Source organism: Ailuropoda melanoleuca, chromosome 3 (genome assembly GCF_002007445.2).
Source record: "Ailuropoda melanoleuca isolate Jingjing chromosome 3, ASM200744v2, whole genome shotgun sequence".
NCBI lineage: Eukaryota > Metazoa > Chordata > Mammalia > Carnivora > Ursidae > Ailuropoda > Ailuropoda melanoleuca.
This window is the reverse complement of record NC_048220.1, coordinates 108,876,987-108,897,689: the sequence shown is the minus strand read 5'-3', so window position 1 is coordinate 108,897,689 and position 20,703 is coordinate 108,876,987. Positions and strand designations below refer to the sequence as shown.

Genomic DNA, 20,703 nt, shown 5'->3' with positions numbered 1-20,703 from the left:
TGATATAGCTTTGCATTTCTGAAAGACTGATGCAGCTTTGCATTTTTCTTCCTGGTAGTGACATACTAGCTACTGTACACTCATGGAGATGGTACTTGTCACTGATGGCCTTTCTGTGACAGAGAGCCTATAGACTGACATGAAGTGCAGCCTGTTGTGAACTCCTAAGTGAGTCGGCCAAAAACTCAGCAGACAGAACTAATTGGGGAGAAAAAGGATTTTTGTGCCCTCTTCTCTTTCTTTCTATTCTTTTTTGTTTTATAAGACAGATATTGTTAAAGTAGCTCATTTATGTAAGATTTGTCTGCCTCTCTTTTCTCATTGCATGGATCATTTTTTAACTTAAAGTCTTGCACTGCAGGTTGCTAAGTACTTCCACATGGAGGTTGGCCCAGGACCAAACTCGAGACACGCAACTCATAACAGTTGATGAAAAATTGGTAAGAATTTTCTATTATACATGGCTATGATTCTGCCTTCAGGGTTCTTTTTGTACAATAGCTTTTCAGAATGGTGTTTTGGGTTCTTCCAGGAGAGTGATTTGAATTTGAATTTCTAGATTGTATATAATTATAAGAGAAAATATTCATTACAAAAAGATAATTTGGTTAAGCATTATACACAAATATTAAGTAATATGCAGATATTAAGAGATTAAAATTACAAAAGGCTTCATTTTTGTGGTGTTGATAAGTAGCAATCAGAACATTTTAAATTAATAAATATGAATTGAACGTGAATATGAATATAAATATAAATGAATACGTATAGTTTTTTTTTTCCTCACTATACTCCTGTTTAATTAAGTTGTAAGGCACTTAACCAGGTAGTACCTAAACTTAAGTATATTGGGTTTCTATGGAACCAATTGTTGTTGTTACTGTATGGATATATGTGTGTGTACACACACACGTTACATTTCTACATTATGCATGAGAGATTACAACTAGCAACAAATAAATAATATTCTGTTAATCAGTAGTGGATAGAATTTTGGTAACCATCACGTAAAAATTTTTTCTATGTGTGATATTACTTTAGAGGTAAGTTATTATTTATGTTTATATTGTAAAATAGCATAAATTTTGTAATGTCTAAGACTTGTAAAAATGTGTAATAGTATAAACGTGCTTTTTCATTTTTTATCTGGTTTACCATTATCAGATGGATGGGTGTGTTTCTTAACTACTCTTCTTCCGGTTGTACATTCTTTTATCACTCAGTTTTGACTCTGTAAGCATGATTTAATACATCACACTTAAAGATCTAAACACCGTTTATACCACTAAAGATATAAACAGATATATAAATAGGTGAGTAAACAGACAGACAATGGATAGGTAGTTTGGAAAACTCCAATCTTATGCTTAAAGCTGGTTAGTTTTATCTTTAAACTGTCTCTTAGATCTGCTTGCTGACATTGGCATCATCCTAGTCTAGGCTACCATCATCTTTCACCTAGATTGCTGCAGTAGTTTTTAAATTGATCTCTATAGATACTTTAATCTTCCTTTAATTCATTTTCCAAAGGAGAAACAGAATTGTCATTTAAACACTGGTTTTGTCACTTCTTGTGTATGATCCATTGGTTTTCTTACTGACCTAAAAGTAAACATTAAAATCCTTACGTGGTTTTTGAGGTCTTGCATGATTAAAGTCCTGCCTTCCTCTCTAGGGTTTATCTTGTGTCATATACGCTGTGCTCCAGCCACACCAAGCCTGGAGCTCGCTGTTCCTTTCCCTGCTTCAGGGCATTCACATTCCAGTTCACTCTGCCTAGATGCTTTTCACCAATCCCCTAGCTCTTATCCAGAGACCCTCTACTTACTCTTCAAATATTAATCAAACACCACTTGCTTACTTAGTCAAGTATAAAAGAAGTGAGACAGGTTTGAGTGTAAGAGGAGGGTACTATTTTAATTTTTCCAGTGACCATCTTTTAAACCCCAAGAAATTTTCTTATTGTTCTAATATTGTGGGGTTTACTCTTTATAAGATTTTCAAGTTTTGTAGAATTAGTAATGCTTTTAAGTTCTCTTCTTTCTAGTTTGAAGAATAAGCGAGGTAGCAATCTATTTCTCTAAACAAGGTGCTGTGAATCATACCAGAGAGGTATACAGACTGCTTTGAGTTTTGTTTTTTATCTCATTAAATCAGTTGCATACTTTCAGTGAATTTTGTTGCCCTGTATAGATTTTTCCCAGCTTTGTTATGTCTTTCTTGAAGTGTATTAGTCAAAATGTCTGTTACAGCTGAAATCAGTTCAAGTCTTACTTATAAATTATTCATAGCTACTGAAATAATATTTAAACAGATAACTGAAACCCATAGGTAATTTTCAAACATGAGTTTTAACCATTCGTTTAGGTTTATATTAAAATGCAAATATTAGATAATCAAATAGGTAACATAATGTTGATAGGGGTTTCAGGTCTTTTTGTTTCCGCACACTACCTACTTGATGAAAGGTTCAGTTGATAGCATAATGACAAGACAAATGGCTGAAGGGTACTTCCAGAAATATTGAGCAATTGGAGTTGATTATGTTTGCATTTTGAACAAAAATTATTATAAAAATATACAGTAGCCCTCCCCCCCCCGCCCTTATCCACAGAGGGTATGTTCCAAGACCCCCAGTGGATGCCTGAAGCCACGGATAGTACTATATATGCTATGTTTTATCTATACATACATATCTATGATAAAGTTTAATTTACGAATTAGGCACAGTAAAAGATTAACAACAATAAAATGGAATAATTATAACAATATACTCTAATAAAAGTTATGTGAATGTGATCTCTCTCAAAATGTTTTATGGGACTGTACTCACCCTTGTGATGCTGTGAGATGATAAAATGCCTACGTGATAAGATGAAGTCAGGTGAATGATGTAAGCATTGTGACCTAGTGTTAGGCTACTATTGACCTTCAGATAGATACGTTAGAAGGAGAATCATTAGTTTCCAGATGGTGGTTGACTATGGGTAACCAAAACTGCAGAAAGCAAAACTGTGGATGGGGTGGTGCAGGAGTGGGGGATCTACTGTATATCAACATTAATGATAAAAATATTTCAAAATGTGAAGTGAATATAAGTATTTTAGAAGGAGATGTGGAAACAGCATTTTCACATCGATATGATGTAATGTAAACCAATTTATTAGCCAAGTATACCATTTTAATTAACTACTCAGCTCTAGATTACTAGTATATTTGTACCTGATATTGGATAAAAGCTAGAATCTTAATTGTAAGGTAAGGGAATTGGCCATTATCATGATTTCTATGGGATATTCTTACATAATGCATTAAAATTAATATAGGTGGTTACTGTTATAGCCCAGGGCTTAAGCACGTGGACTAAACTTAGTTGGGGATAAAGTTTTGTGGTTATTGGAAAATGGGTCCTAGGAGTTTAAAACCAGAGGATAACATTAGATGTTACCTAGTTATATTACTGAATCCGTTTATTTTTCATTTAAAAGATTGTTCAACTTTTTATTCAAGAGAAATTTCATGGGGAAATCCGGTAAGTGATTTACTAGATAAAAGCTGAATTGCTGGAGGGTAAGGGTTAGGAACATCAAGGAAGACTTGTAAGCCTTCTCCAAGACAGTTTTCTTGGGGGACTTCATAGAGTGAGATTTGGAAAGGTACTTTAATCTTCTATCCTTTTTTATTAGACTGAACAACTTGTTCTCAAACTTCTGTTTAAAAAATTTCCAGTTAACTGGTACTCATTTCTTTTGAGGCTACTCTTTATATTTTAATCAGCCATAATTATTAGAAAGCTATTTCTTACTGAGAAAAAAATAGTCTTTTCAACAAATGAAGATGGAACAATTGTATAGTCAAATGCAAAACAAAACAAAAAACCCTTCGTCCATACTTTGTACCATATGCAAAAATTAACTCAAGAGTTCTAAATGTAAACTCATAGTTCTAAATGTAAAACTAAAAATTATAATACTTCTAGAAGAGAATGTAGGACAAACTCTTTGTAATTTTGGGTTAGACATATATTTTATTTATTTATTTTTAAAGATTTTATTTGAGAGACAGGGAGTGAGCAAGCGAGAGCACAAGCTGGGGGAGGGGCAGAAAGGGAGGGAGAAGCAGACTCCCTGCTGAGCAGGGAGCCCAACGTGGGCCTTGATTCTGGAACCCTGGGGTCATGACCTGAGTCGAAGGCAGACACTTAACCGACTGAGCCACCCAGGTGCCCCGTAGACACATATTTTATAGATACAAACCAAAGTGCAATTGGTTAAGTGTCTGACTCTTGATCTCAGCTCAGGTCTTCATGTCAGGGTCATGAGTTCAAGTCCCACATTGGGCTCCATGCTGGGTGTGGAGCCTATTTTTTAAAAAAAAAATTATGAAGTTGGGTTTCCTTACAGTCAAAAATTTCTGATCTTTGAAAGAGATTGTTAAGAGAATGAAAAGACAAGGCACAGATTGGGAGAAAATATTTATGAAACACATTTCTGATAAAGGAGTTGTATCCAGAAAATCAACAACACTACAACTAAATAATACATTAACTCAAATAAAAATGAGCACTTTACCCAGAAAATATTCAGATGGCAAACGAGCGTAAAAAAAGATGCTCCACTTCATTAGTAATTATGGAAATGAATATTAAAACTGCAGAGATACCACTGTACACTTATCTGAGTGGCTTAAAAATATTGACCATACCAAATACTGACAAGGATGCAGACCTACTGCAACTCTCATACTGTGCTGATGGGAATTCAAAATGACAGCCATTTTGGAATACAGTGTGGTAGTTTATTATAGAATTAAATATACACTTAACCATATAAGCTAGCAGTCTCACTTCTTAATATTTACTCAAGTGAAATGAAATCTGTGTTCACACAGAATCCTGCACACAAGTGTTTTTAATAGCTTTATTCATAATTCCAATAACTGGAAACACCCCAGCTATACTTCAGTACATATAGACAATAAACTTTTACTTACCAGTTAATAACAAACCTGGATGAATCTCCAGTGCATATATTAAGTAAAAGAAGCCTCACAGGCTACCTACTGTGTGATTCCATTTATTTGACATTCTAGGACAGGCAGAACTCTAGGGATAGAAAATTGATCCCTGTTTGTCAAGGTTGGATGTAGGAGGCAGAATATACTAAAAAGGGCATTAGGAAATTTGGGGGAGAGGTGATAGAACTGTTCTGTTTCTTGATTATGTGTTGATTCTTTTTTCAAAATCCCTATTTTTTGTTTTTTTCAAGATTTTATGTATTTACTTGAGAGAGCACAGAGGGTGAAGGAGAAGCAGCCCCCTGCTGAGCAGGGAGCCCAATATCATACAGGACTAGATCCCAGGATCCTGGGATCATGACCTGAGCCGAAAGCAGATGCTTTATCAACTGAGCCACCCAGGGGCCCCATAAAACCCTCATTTATATTCATTTGTTTAAAAAAACCCATAGAACTGTAAGTTTTAAAGGATAAATTTTTTTTGTTTATAAACTACGTCTCACTTTTTTAAAAGGGGAAAATATTGTTTCTTAATTTGGTGTTAATCTGCTCCCCCCCCTTTTTAAGATTTTATTTATTTGAGAGAGAGAGATAGAGCATGAGTGGGGAGGAGAGGGAGAAAGAAGCAGGCTCCCAGCCAAGCAAGGAGCCTGATGCGGGTCTGTATCCCAGGGCCCTGGGATCTGACATGAGCCGAAGGCAGATGCTTAACCAACTGAGCCACCCAGGTGCCCCACTAATCTGCTTCTTTATAACTAATATCCATTGGTTCAAGGTCTGCCCTAATATCCAGGGCATGCCATTTTCTACGTGACAGCCTTCTGTGTATTTGAAAACAGCTCTTTGGTCATCCTAACTCAGTGGTTCTCAAAGAGTGGTCTGGGCAGGTTGGAGGTGGGGGGTGGCCCAAGACCCTCATAAGAGTCCACAAATCAAACTGTTTTAAAAATTATACAAAGATGTGTTGACACTGACATTTAAGGTACAAAAGCAATTTTTGTACATCTGTGCTACTAGTCATTTTATTCTTTGCTTTCTTGCATTCGTGATAAAAAAAAAAACCCAGTTTCACTTAATGTCCTTGATGAAGTAGCAAAAATTATTACTTTAAAAAATTTCAGTGCTGCATAAACATCTTTTTATGTTCCATGTAACAAAACAGAAGTCATATGCAAAAAACACTTTTGCTGCATACTAATGTACCACTGTTGTCTCAAGCAGAGCACCTGTATGGTTGAGTTGCTGTTGGAAACTGAACTTAGTCACATTTTTCATGGAATACCTTTTAAGTGAAAAAACAGTAACAGATGACAGGCAAATGATGGTTATTCAATTTTCAGTACATGGGAGACATTTTCTCAAAAACTAATTTCAAGAAGTGTTGCCAATGGTAAACTGCAAGCTTTCAAGTGAAAATCAGAATTTTTTTAGAACTTGATTCTACCACTTAATCTGATTGAGCTTGACATCTTTCCAATACTTAAAGACGGTTCTAATAGGATTGGTGATGGTATTAATTTTTAAAATATTGTGTAATGAAATATGCTCACAATTGGAAGATGTGCATACCTCTATGAAATAGTATTTTCCATATGACCAATGTATGATATTATAAAATCATGCATTGGTAAAAGTTTCATTTAAAGTGCAAGAAAGAACAATGGACTTAATGTAACTGGGTATGAAAATATTGAGGCTAGGAGCGCCTGGGGTTAAGCGTCTGCCTTCGGCTCAGGGTATGATCCTGGAGTTCTGGGATCGAGCCCCACATCGGGCTCTCCCGCTGGGAGCCTGCTTCTTCCTCTCCCACTCCCCCTGCTTGTGTTCCCTCTCTTGCTGGCTGTCTCTCGCTGTCAAATAAATAAATAAATAAAAATATTTAAAAAAAAAAGAAAAAATATTGAGGGTATTAAAATATTGCTCTCTTCTAATTACATATCTGAGGGTAGATTTTCTCCATCTATTGAAACCAAGACAACTTAGCACAACAGTTTGAATTCAGGAACAGATGTTAGAATTCAGCTGTCTTTTATTAAGGTAGATATTAAAGATTTTCAAAAAATGCAAATCATTGCCACTCTTAGTTTTTGAAAATAGTTACTTTTCATTACAATATTATTTATATAGATATATAATCAGTTTATTTTAAGTATATAAATTTTTTCCATTTTAATTTCTTATATGGTAAGTATCTATAGAAATATCTCTTATAAATAAAACCTCATTGGGGTCTCAATAATTTTTAAGCATATAAAGGAGTGCTGAGGCCAAAATGTTTGATAATTATTATCCTAAGTCTTCTCTTTTCTGAGTTAAACATCCCTAGGGCTTTGATTCATTTCACATGAATTCCAGTTAATTCTTCATCTTTATTACTTCCCGTTTGACTGAATCCTTTTTAAATGTTGTAGCCAGGATTTCTTATGATACTCCAGACGTATGGTGCAGGGTATGGGAGGGATTATTACCTCTATTCCTTTTAATCTCAGCAGTTCTAGTAAAGCAACTTAAAATTTAGGCTCTCATACTTCTTCCTTAGTGTGGATTTCATGGAGAGCTAAAACCTAAGATCCTTTTTTATTTGTACTATTATCAAGTCATATTTTGTTTCTTTCATCTTAAATATATGCTGTTTTTATTTTTAACTGTTACTCTTAGATTAGTTCAAACAGCATGTTAATCAAATGAAGCTTAAATTTTTTTTTTCTTCTGCTAGCACATCTGACAGGCCAAATTTAATAAAATGTTTTGTTCTGGGCATCAGTTGTATATTGACAACATGTTTTCTCGTTTCTTTTTAAGACATAGAATGTGGAGGGGGTAAATCTGACTGACATTTTCTAATGTAAAGAATCTGTTCCCTAATTTTAGAACTATATACAGTGTTGACATGCTAGAGAACAAATCTTTAGAGAATAAAATTCTATTTCCTGGATTACTGTTAATAATACATTTTTTGTTAGAGTACATGGTAAATTTCTAATTGGTCAGTCTTAAGAATGTCTTCTCTTTTGCATAAACTGTCTTTTTCATTTACTGATAAAAGAACTAGTAAAATTTTAAATATCAAAAGTAGATGACAGTGTTTTAAAATAATCTTGTCCATTTATGTAGAAGCTCAGTGTTAAAAAAAAAACTTTTTGTGGGTTGCACCATTATTATTTCCAAATATGAGATACTTAATAAAAATAATAAGTGAAGCTTTCAAATGGTTTTTTGGTCCTTAGTTTTTGTTTCAGATGTTGCTGTGCCATGGAGGTTGGGTAAAGAATGTCTTTGCATTTGTGCTTTATTAAGAGAGTGACTTTTCTTCTTTTATGCCACCTTACCTTCATCTCCTTTCAGTGCATTTGATGAAAACCAAAGTCCCATGAACATGTACAAAAAGAAGTTAAATTTTCAGTACTCTTTAAAAATTTTGTGTAGGTGCTCCCCCACAAAACAACCAAAGCATACATTAAACCTCCGTAGGTATATCTTTGATTTGTTTTTTTGTTTTTAATCATTTTTATTACCTCTTTATTTACCTTATCTTAACTATATACAAAAGTAGAAAAATACCCTCATAATATGTAAGAATTGTTTCAGTTTATTAATAAAAAATGTGAAATGAGCTTTAATAGCTTGTACATTAGTATATTTTGTAAAATTATGTTGGCTGACATATTTTCTTCATTTTTCATTTATTTATTCAATAAATATTTGGGCACTTGTGTGTGCCAGGCACATATGTGAGTTTGAATGGCTTGTTTTCTTTTAGGTGCTTAGTTATTTTGTTTAAAATCTATTAAGTACTACCTGTTTTAAATATTAACAAAAGTATTATGGTTACCCATGCATCCTTAACACAAATGCATACGAAAAAGGAAACTTTATTTAGCAGTCTGTAATACAACTCAAGTTGCGGGGGGTGTGGAATGGGTATCATTTTAAAGCTTTTTCTTGAGAAATTGCAGTATACGCTGTTAATGAAAGATCCTAATATATTTTGGACATTTTAAGTAGTCTGTATTTATATCTTTAAAAATAAGGTGTGCATGTAAAATAGAGTCAATGTTTTGAATTTGTTATTTTACTACTTGACATTTTCTTCCAAAGAGCCGTAACACAGCAGTTAAAGCTTTGTTACTTGCTGATAATTTGCTGTATGTAATTGCTGTTTGATTAAGTACATGGTATTAGTAGCAAACTCAGTCAACTGGGTGATAATATTGCTGTTTTAGAATGTCTGTCAGCAGCAAGAAGTTGTTTAATAGAATTTTTTTGTCACTTTAATAGGTTTAGAATTTTTTCATTGCTTGAACTTGCTTTAAGAAATTTGTAAAAATGAATGATGTTTGCAAGCCTTCAGAAATGAAACAATTATGTTTGCTACACAAATATTTGTTTTATGTTGGTTTCTTCCTAATGTATTAAAAGTTTATAGATGAAAACTTTTTATAAGTCTGCAAACTTGAAATAAAAATCAGTCATTAAGAGGTGACCAGCACGAAAAGATAAACCTAAGTTAAAGGCTTAGATTTGCTTTGACTGCTTGCTTTTTGGGTGGGGGTGGGGGAGGTCAGTTTTCTTTTGGTGAGATTACTTTTGGTGCATGGCAGCGCTATCTCTGCTAGATTATTGGACTAGTGTCTGCATTTGGGGTTATACAGCCTTCTAGCATCTCAAGTGTCTGTTTTGTCTGGACTTTCCTCGCGCGGCATTCTTGTGCAAAAATTTCAAGGCTTTAGTCTGGAGCACTGGGTCAAAGGATATGTCTCTTTGAAGGGTAGACAGGAGTTTTTTATGTTTTATTCACTAAGTAGTATTTCATTTTACATCAAAGAATAGCAGTCTTTGAGAACCTTCCATGGTGGCAGTTTAGCATGTGGGGTTTTTTTTCTCTAACACTTTCACTAAATATGGAATAATGTTTCTTCGTGTTTTTCAGTCTACAGATGCTTATTTATATTCTTGTAATTTAGATGAGACTATTAAAATAAAAAGAGAAAAAGCATTGACTAAATATAAATGTTAGTTTGCAATATAGTTTTATGTTTTAAAAACAACTATAGTTTTTTTTTTTACAATGTATTTCTATGGTTTTACACTACCCCTTAGCTACTGAAAAAAATTGTTGAATAGCCTTTAAAATTGTAGCAATGCTACTGCTTAAAATTCTAAAGAAGTAATGACTAATGATTTTAGAAGTGTAAATTTTATAGTGAAATGGCCATTCTTTAATTGGCCTTTTTTCAGGCACTGTGTGTGTGTGTGTGTGTGTGTGTATGTGTGTATATGTGTGTGAGAGAGGGTGGGGGAGACAGAGAGAGAGAGAGAAAGGGAAGGGAGGGAGAAGAGATACTGATTTTTATCAAAAACTGTGAAGTAATGAAAAATGTAGATTTGGTAGGGCTTAGAGGTAAATGTTCTTCCTGCACATTTGAGATAAATTAATCAGTAAATGTATTTTGTGCCAATAATATTAATCACCTAAGTGATTGCTTATATGTTTAGAAGGCTATTAAATTGCATTTAATATTTCTGTCACAGGACATACATACCTAAGCATATGGGCTGATGTTAAAATAGCTTATTTTTGTTTACAGATGAAACATGCTCTTAAATTACTGAAAATTTATCTAAATAGAGTAAATTGATCATTTAAAATAGGAATACTACTCTCGTTAATAACATATCAGTTTTAAAACAACTTCAGTTAACTCTTACATTTAATATTAATTAAAACAAGTCAAATCATTTATTATATAGTTATATTAAATAAAATTATATTAAGTATGTAATTTTGTTGTCTGAAACACTCCCAATTAAAATAAGTTACTTTCACATATTATCACATTATATAAAACTTGTACTTATTACGTGCTTACAGAGGAAATGGATGTTAATAATTTTTATGCAGACAGGAACCATTTAATTTAAAATAGAGAATGATCTTTCTATATTAAAATTGTTTAAGGAACAAAAGATCTTTCCTCTACAGTATTCAGCCATCTCTATTATCTGTGATTCTTCAGCAATTAAAGCAGATTTATTTTCCTCTTTGTTCCTACTTGGAATACTTGAACAATGCTGGAGAATTGAACTGACTGGACTGTTTTATCTTTCAAAAGCTTTAAAGTTCTATGTACCAATTAGCAAAATACAGTAAAGGTTTAAACTGTTAATAGCCACAACATCTTTAATGCATAGATCTGTAGTATGCTAGGGCTGTATAACAGTTCTCCATTGTATGTCTCTTTTAAGGAGAGTAACTGTGTCAGTTCTTTTCTTGCTTTACTACCTGCTGTGTATGGAAATTGTGTGTAGTACTTGACACTTGCTTTCACGAATTTAAAATTCTTGCATGTTATTATGTAGGAGCTTTGGCTCTCAATAAAGTAGAATTGATAATATTTTACTTGTTTGGATTTTGATTAAGATTTTTTGGTCATATTTTAGAGATTATACAATTTATATGTGAAAATGCATTATCTGTTTTTCTATAATGATTTCAAGGTACATAAGCTGTATGTTATCTCCTTGGAATTCATTTGACTGAATATTATTGAGGAGAATCATCAGTGTTTATATTAGAATATGTAGATACATGATGTTTTATACTGTTTGAATATAGGTGGGTTTTTTGATTGTTGCTTATTTGGTAGTAGAAAGAGTATTTTGTTTTTAGAGTTACTGCTTTTTTAATTGTCCAGCTTACCCAGATAATTGCAAAACTCAAGAATTCCTCCAAATATCTGCTTCAAACTTGTTAAGGCCTGATGTTCATCATATTATAGTAAGTTCTTAAAGAATGCAGAAGTGAGAGGAAGTGAAGAAAACAGGAGTAACATCTTTTGATGGTAGTTACTTTTTTCTCTTTATTTCATATATCTCAGGGAATAGAATTAGAGCAAAGGAAAAGAGAATGCAGACCTCAGAATTTTAGACTAGCAAACTATTGTTTCTCTGTTTAGGCTTTTTAATTTTATATGACTTAGTCTGTGCTGATTCTAACTCTTTAAAATACCATTGCAAGCTTGCAGATATCATTCATGTTTTACAAGATGAGGAAGTTTGAAAAAGGATAGTGATATGGAACCCTTATGGTATGCAGTGTACTGTCTTCACAAAACTCTGCTTCTTCATAAGGCATACTTTCAAGAGTGTATGAATAGGCTTTTTGTTCCATTCCTGTTTCATGTTTAATACTTCTTTCAGCTTTGAGTATATTGCATATTAGTAACTGAGTGGGTTTTTTAAATTTTAATGCTTCCACTAAAATAGGTATAAAAAATGATCTTGGCTTTCTCTAAGCAACACATGGGACATACGTTGGCCTGAGAACACTAATGTAATTTCAAGAACTGAGGATCCGATTAGTGTACAGATTTGCATCTATTACAATGACTACTAAGTGTATATTATAATCAAAATCTGTCAGTTAAAAAGATTTTTAGACCTAATTGAGTAGTTTGAGATTTGACATCTAAGAAATTAAAATAAGGTTCCTAGTTCAGTAAGCATCATAATATAGTAAACAATCAAATACGGCTGATGAGGCCTGTGCCTGGAGTGTTTAGAGAGTAAAACTACTCTAGGGCGAGTTTTCTTTTTATTTATTTATATTTATGATTTTTTTTTAAGAGAGGGAGGCAGGGGGAGGGGCAAAGGCAAAGGGAGACAGAGAATCTTAAGTAGGCTACACCTCCAGCACAGAGCCCCAGAGGGCTCAATCTCACAACCCTGAGATCATGACTTGAGCCAAAATCAAGAGTTGAGCACTTAACCAATTGAGCACGCAGGCGCCCCTAGGGCTAGGAATTTTTAACTATGACAATCTGTAGTTGTTTGTGAAGATCCTGCAAGGGATTTTTTTTTTTACTTCTCTCTTATTTATAGCCTAAAATCTTACTGTACTTTATCATTTGTTTATTCCGTTTTTTTTTTAAAAGATTTTATTTATTTATTCGACAGAGATAGAGACAGCCAGAGAGAGAGGGAACACGAGGAGGGGGAGTGGGAGAGGAAGAAGCAGGCTCATAGCGGAGGAGCCTGATGTGGGGCTCGATCCCATAACGCCGGGATCACACCCTGAGCCGAAGGCAGACGCTTAACCGCCGTGCCACCCAGGCGCCCCAGAATAGTGGTTATTTATAGGACAATCAAAGCAAGCCATTTTGAGAAGGTATGATATTTGAACTAAGATCTGAATGATGAGAAAGATTTGGCTATGTGAGAATCCAAGAAGAACATACCAGGCAGAGGAAGAAGCTCATGCTCCAAAGTGTAAACCAGCTGGTAGTAGTCAAGAGAGGGAAAGCGGTGACATAATGAGAAGAGGGAGGTGAAACAGAATGAGGTCAAAGAGGTAGGCAGGGATTGGATCAGGTACAATTTTTAGGTTGGTGGTAAGAAGTTTGAATTTTTATCTTAATTATAATGGGAAGCCATTTTAGGGTTTTAAGTAGGAAAGTGATTTGATCTGATTTATTGATCAAAAAAGCTTGAGAATTACTTAGGTATAATGGTTAAAGATCAGAGAAGCTCAAAGGAAGTGGTTCATTTGTTGCCATTTTTATTCACTCCTATGCCTTTTTTTTTGGATGTTCATGAAATAATTTTTATAGTTTTCATAAAGTTTCCTACATGAAGTTTTCTACAACTGATTGAATTTTTAACATCCACTTAAAGAAAGATTCTGGTTTTTGTCTTTGCAGTTTAGATTTTTTTACATATGGTTTAATAATTCAGTGATTCTTCCTATTAAAGAATCTTCTGAATTTGAAATGTTTTTTGTTAAAGATCATATTGGGATCTGAAATAAAAATTTATCTCTTTCCTCTAACTCTCCACTCTCTCTGGTCCTGCCACACTCTCCCTCCCCTTACCACCCCCCCCCCCAAAAAGAGGGAGAAAGTGGAGATCTGTCATCACTGTGAAGGAAGATAAATTAGCTGAGCTGCTGTCCACCAAGTAGGTGCTGACAAAGCCCCAAATACATTTAAGCTTCTGTGCCTTTCTTCAGCTGATGGTGTGGGCCAGTGGTGATGGTTGTCTGTCTTCATCTTAACTTTGACTCTACTTCTCTCTCTCTCTGCCCTTCCATTCTCCCTCTTTCTCTCTGCTTTTTGAGATTTATTTCTCTCTCCAGTGTTTGTATAGCTATTTCCCTCTGTCTTTGTGACTCTGTTCATTTTTGCTGTCTCTGAAGTTGGCAGTCATTTCTCTTTCTGACTGCTTGTGTTTCCCCTTCACCACTGTCATTTTCCCTTTTCAGCAACTGGCTATAAAGAAATACGGCTTTGTACATTATCATTCTTTCCCTTTTTCCACTCCTTTATGTCTCTTCTACTCTTCCTGTTCTTCCTCTCTCTCTCCTTTCTTCTACATTTCTGTTACTTTTGTCCTTTTTCTTCTTTCTTCTTTCCTTCTCCTAAAATGCTGGGAGAGCTAAATCAGACCTAGAAAGGAGAGACAGAGATGGCCCTACCCTCTAGTAGCTTTTCTTCTCTCATTGCCTTATTTCCCCTTTTGAGAATGTATAAGACTTTTGAAGACATTTACTAACTGGGAAAAGAAACACCATGATTTGTACGTTATATTATTTGACATTTTCACCCTAATGAGAGACTGGAAAGACTGTGGACTGATTTTTGGATAGCACATTAGATCGTTAAATCCCTTCTTTTTAATTTTTAATTTTTTTATTTTTTTATCTTATTATATTATGTTAATCACCATACAGTACATCCCCAGATTCCGATGTAAAGTTTGATGCTTCATTAGTTGCGTATAACACCCAGTGCACCATGCAATACGTGCCCTCCTTACTACCCATCACCAGTCTATCCCATTCCCCCACCCCCTCCCCTCTGAAGTCTTCAGTTTGTTTCTCATAGTCCATAGTCTCTCATGTTTCATTCCCCCTTCTGATTACCCCCCTTTTCTTTATCCCTTTCTTCCCCTACCGATCATCCTAGTTCTTATGTTCCATAGATGAGAGAAATCATATGATAATTGTCTTTCTCTGCTTGACTTATTTCACTTAGCATTATCTCCTCCAGTGCCGTCCATGTTGCAGCAAATGTTGAGAATTCGTTCTTTCTGATAGCTGAGTAATATTCCATTGTATATATGGACCACAGCTTCTTAATCCAGTCATCTGTTGAAGGGCATCTCGGCTCCTTCCATGATTTGGCTATTGTGGACAATGCAGCTATGAACATTGGGGTGCATATGGCCCTTCTCTTTACTACGTCTGTATCTTTGGGGTAAACACCCAGTAGTGCAATGGCTGGGTCATAGGGTAGTTCAATTTTTAACTTTTTAAGGGACCTCCACACTGTTTTCCAGAGTGGCTGTACCAACTTGCATTCCCACCAACAATGTAGGAGGGATCCCCTTTCTCCACATCCTCTCCAACAATTGTTGTTTCTTGCCTTGTCTATCTTTGCCATTCTAACTGGCGTAAGGTGGTATCTCAGTGTGGTTTTGATTTGAATTTCCCTGATGGCTAATGATTTTGAACATTTTTTCATGTGTCTGTTAGCCATTTGTATGTCTTCATTGGAAAAGTGTCTGTTCATATCTTCTGCCCATTTTATGATTTGTTTATTTGTTTCTCGTGTATTGAGTTTGAGAAGTTCTTTGTAGATCTTGGATACCAGTCCTTTATCTGTGGTGTCCTTTGCAAATATATTCTCCCATTCCGTGGGCTGTCTCTTAGTTTTTTTGACTGTTTCCTTGGCTGTGCAGAAGCTCTTTATCCTGATAAAGTCCCATAAGTTCATTTTATCTTTTATTTCTCTTGCCTTTGGCGATGTGTCGTGAAAAAGGTTGCTCTGGCCGATGTCATAGAAGTTGTTGCCTATGTTCTCCTCTAGAATTTTGATGGATTCCTGTCTCACATTGAGGTCTTTCATCCATTTGGAGTTTATTTTTGTGTATGGTGTGAGAGAGTGGTCAAGTTTCATTCTTTTGCATGTAGCTGTCCAATTTTCCCAGCACCATTTATTGAAGAGACTGTCTTTTTTCCACCGGATGTTTTTTCCTGCTTTATCAAAGATTAGTTGCCCAAAGAGCCGAGGGTCCATTTCTGGGTTCTCTATTCTGTTCCATTGGTCGATGTGTCTGTTTTTGTGCCAGTACCATGCTGTCTTTGTGATCACAGCTTTGTAGTACAGCTCGAAATCCGGCATTGTGATGCCCCCAGCTTTGTTTTTCCTTTTCAACAGTTCCTTGGAGATTCGGGGCCTTTTCTGGTTCCATACAAATTTAAGGACTATTTGTTCCAGTTCTTTGAAAAATGTCCTCGGTATTTTGATCGGGATAGCATTGAAAGTGTAGATTGCTCTGGGTAGTATGGACATTTTAACTATGTTAATTCTTCCAATCCATGAGCATGGAATATTTTTCCATCTTTTTATGTCTTCCTCAATATCTTTCAAAAGTGATCTATAGTTTCTAGGATATAGGTCCTTTACGTCTCTGGTTAAGTTAATTCCAAGGTAACGTATGGTTTTTGGTGTTATTGTAAATGGGATGGATTCCCTAATTTCTCTTTCTTCAGTCTCGTTATTCGTGTATAGAAATGCAACTGATTTCTGGGCATTGATTTTGTATCCTGCCACCTTACTGAATTGTTCTATAACTTCTAATAGTTTGGGAGTGGATTCCTTTGGGTTTTCCATATAGAGTATCATGTCATCTGCAAAGAGAGACAGTTTGACTTCTTCTTTGCCGATTTGGATACCTTTGATCCCTTTTTGTCTTCTGATTGCTGTTGCAAGGACTTCTAGTACTATGTTGAATAATAGTGGCGAGAGTGGGCATCCTTGTCGTGTTCCTGATCTTAAGGGAAAGGCTTCCAGCTTTTCCCCATTGAGAATAATGCTTGCAGTAGGCTTTTCATAGATGGCTTTTATGAGATTGAGAAATGTACCCTCTATTCCTACACTCTGAAGGGTTTTAATCAGGAAAGGATGCTGTATTTTGTCAAATGCTTTTTCTGCATCAATTGAGAGGATCATATGGTTCTTGAGTCTTTTCTTGTTGATATGATGTATCACATTGATTGATTTGCGAGTGTTGAACCATGCTTGCATCCCAGGTATGAATCCCACTTGGTCATGATGGATAATCCTTTTAATGTACTGTTGGATTCTATTAGCAAGGATCTTGTTGAGGATTTTGGCATCCATATTCATTAGAGAAATCGGTCTGTAATTCTCCTTTTTGAGGGGGTCTTTGCCTGGTTTGGGGATCAAGGTAATATTAGCCTCATAGAATGAGTTTGGTAGCTTTCCTTCTGTTTCTATTTTTTGAAATAGCTTTAGGAGAATAGGTATTATTTCTTCTTTGAATGTTTGGTAGAATTCCCCAGGAAAACCGTCTGGGCCTGGAGTTTTATTATTTGGAAGGTTGTTTATCACTGACTCAATTTCTTCATAGTTAATTGGCCTATTTAAGAAATCTATTTCTTCCTGTTTCAGTCTTGGTAGTTTATAGGTTTCCAGGAAGGCCTCCATCTCTTCCAGATTGTTTAGTTTTTTGGCATATAGCTGTTGATAAAAGTTTCTAATAATCCTTGCAATTTCAATGGTGCTGGTCGTGACCTCTCCCTTTTCAGTCATAATTTTAATAATCTCAGTCCTTTCTCTTTGTTTTTGGACAAGTTTTGCCAGTGGTCTATCAATTTTATGGATTCTCTCAAAGAACCAGCTTCTAGTCCTGTTGATCTGCTCTACTGTGCTTCTGGTTTCTAATTCATTGATTTCTGCTCTAATCTTGGTCAACTCCTTCCTTGTCAGTGGGTTAGGCCTGTCCCTCTGTTGCTGTTCCAGTTTCTTGAGGTGAGAATATAGAAACTGCATTTTAGATTTTTCTATTCTTTTGAGTGAGGCTTGGATGGCTATGTATTTCCCCCTTAGGACTGCCTTTGCAGTATCCCATAGGTTTTGGACCGTTGTGTATTCATTCTCGTTGGTCTCCATAAATTGTTTAATTTGTTTTTTGATTTCCTGGTTTATCGAGTCATTCTTGAGCAGGATGGTTCTTAGCCTCCAAGTGTTTGAGTTTCTTCCAGGTTTTTCCTTGTGGTTGAGTTCCAATTTCAGAGCGTTGTGGTCTGAGAATATGCAGGGGATAATTTCAATCTTTTGGTATTGGCTGAGACCTGTTTTGTGTCCCAGAGCATGATCTATTCTTGAGAATGTTCCATGGGCATTTGAATAGAATGAGTATTCTTTGGTTCTGGGGTGTAGTGTTCTATATATATCTATGAGGTCCAACTCGTCGAGTATGGCATTCAAAGCCTTTGATTCTTTGCTTAGTTTTTGCCAGGGTGTTCTGTCTATTTCTGATAGTGGGGTGTTGAGGTCCCCTACTATTACTGTGTTCTTATCTATATGTCTCTTTATTTTGGTTAAGAGTTGGCTTGTGTATCTTGCTGCTCCCCTGTTGGGGGCATATATATTAATAATTGTCATATCCACTTGTTGAATACTTCCTTTAAGAATAATATAGTGCCCTTCTGTATCTCTCTCTATGGCCTCTAGTTTAAAATCCAGTCTATCTGATATGAGAATTGCTACTCCAGCTTTCTTTTGAGGTCCATTTGCGTGGAAGATGGTACTCCATCCCCTTACTCTAAGTCTGAATGCATCTTTGGGTTCAAAATGAGTCTCTTGTAGACAGCAAATGGATGGGTCATGTCTTTTTATCCAATCTGCAACCCTGTGGCGTTTTATGGGAGAGTTTAAGCCATTTAGATTGATAGAGATTATTGACAGATATGATTTTAATGATGCCATTTCTCTTTAAAGTCTTTGTATCGGTTGTGACTTGCTGCTCTGTATCACTCTTGGGGCCTTTTTACCTTTATAGAGCCCCCCTTAATATCTCCTGTAGGGCTGGTTTCGTGGTTACGAAATTGGTTAATGATTGGCGATTTTGGAACGTCTTTATTTCTCCATCAATTCTGAATGACAGCTTTGCTGGATAAAGGATCCTTGGCTGCATGTTTTTCTCTGAAAGAGCTTTAAAAATGCCCCCCCAAGCCTTTCTCTCATTCCAGGTCTCTGTAGACAGGTCTGACGTAATCCTGATACCTTTGCCTTGGTACGTGAGAAATTTCTTTGCCCTGGCCGCTTTCAATACTGTATCCTTGGATCTAATATTTGCGAATTGCACTATGACATGCCGTGGCGTAGGTTTGTCCTGGTTGAGCTTGGATGGGGTCCTCTCTGCCTCTTGGACACGAATGCTTGTTTCCCTTGCTAGATTAGGGAAGTTTTCAGCTACAATTTGTTCAAATATCTCTTCTAGACCTCTGTTTTTCTCCACCCCTTCAGGGATGCCGATGATTCTGACATTGGATCGTTTCATAGAGTCAGTAATCTCCCGTAATCTACATTCGTGGGCGTGGATTTTTTTAAGACCAGCTTCTATTTTCGTTTTTTCTTCTACTAACCCATCCTCCAATTCGCTAACGCGTTCCTCTGCCTCGGTGACCCTGGCCGTCAGAGCCTCTAGTTTTGACTGCATTTGGCTCATAGAATTTTTAATTTCTGTCAGATTCGCTCTCATTTCTGCCCTTAGGGATTCTATATTCTCAGCAACGCTTTCTCTGATGCTTTTTTCAAGTTTACTCATCATCTTGACCATTGTTGCTCTGAATTCCATTTCTGATAATTGGGATACATCCATATGTATTAATTCTGTGGCCGAGGCCAATTCTGTGGCAGAGGCCACAGACTCATTATCTTTTCTTTGCTGGGGGGGACTTCTCCTTCTCGTCATTCTGATGAAGAGAGATTGCAGGGTTGTCCAGAGCCCAAGTGTTGACTGGGACCCAGGCCGTGCGCCCTTGTTTTATAGAGATCTTAGGGATGTGGGCTTCTTCCTTAAAGAGTTTATTTATTTATTTGAGAGAGAGAGAGACAGTCAGCAAGAAAGGGAACCCAAGCAGAGGAGTGGGAGAGGAAGAAGCAGGTTCCCGGTGGAGAAGCCCGATGAAGGACTCCTTACGGAGCGTTGTGATCACACCCTAATCCGAAGACAGGTGCTTGGTGACTGCGCCACTCAGGCGCTCCGGGTTGTGGGCTTCTTGATTTTTCAGCCTGCCTTCTGGGGGAGGGGCCTGCCTGCAGGTACTCAGAAAACCCTGTTTGGGTAGAGTCTCTGTGTCCCTTGCGAGGGGGGATGGGGATGGGCACCCTGTGAGCCGGTATTTCCGGGCTTTTGTTCTCTGGCGGCTTTCCCTGGCGGTTTGCTATGCCTCTTCTGAGAGAGCAGCAGCGGCTGAAATTCAGCCTCTGTCTCAGAACAGAGGGATCGCGGATCGTTCTCCACTGATGTTCTGGCCACTTTAACTCTGTTTCTGTTGGTGCTGCTCAACCCTGCAGCATCCCGGGCTGTGCGCCCCACACCCGGCGTCCCAGCCCTCACTTCCAGGGCCGGCACGTCTCTGTCCTTTGTGTTTCCAACCCCGCCCGCCGCCAGCCGCCCCGCGCGGGCTCCCGGAGCTCCCCGTCTCAGTCTGGTGTCTCACGGGTGCTGACCGCGAGTCCGCCTGCTCCCCCGTGCAGGTGGCTCGCCAGCCGCCACCCGCCCCGCGCACGCTCCTGGAGCTCCCGGTCTCAGCCTCGATCCAGTGAGCACACCGGAGCTCCGTGAGATGCTTGGTGGCGCACGCTCCCGGCTCAC

General features: G+C 36.7%; 1 protein-coding gene across 1 annotated transcript in view; it reads left to right on the top strand.

Moving 5' to 3' along the window:
* Positions 1-20,703, top strand: part of NDUFS4 (NADH:ubiquinone oxidoreductase subunit S4) — a 116,109-nt gene that overhangs the window by 45,538 nt on the left and 49,868 nt on the right. Inside the window, exon 2 of the mRNA XM_034656935.1 lies at positions 362-440. Coding sequence (XP_034512826.1) covers positions 362-440 — 79 coding nt within the window. The remainder of the gene's footprint in view (positions 1-361; positions 441-20,703) is intronic.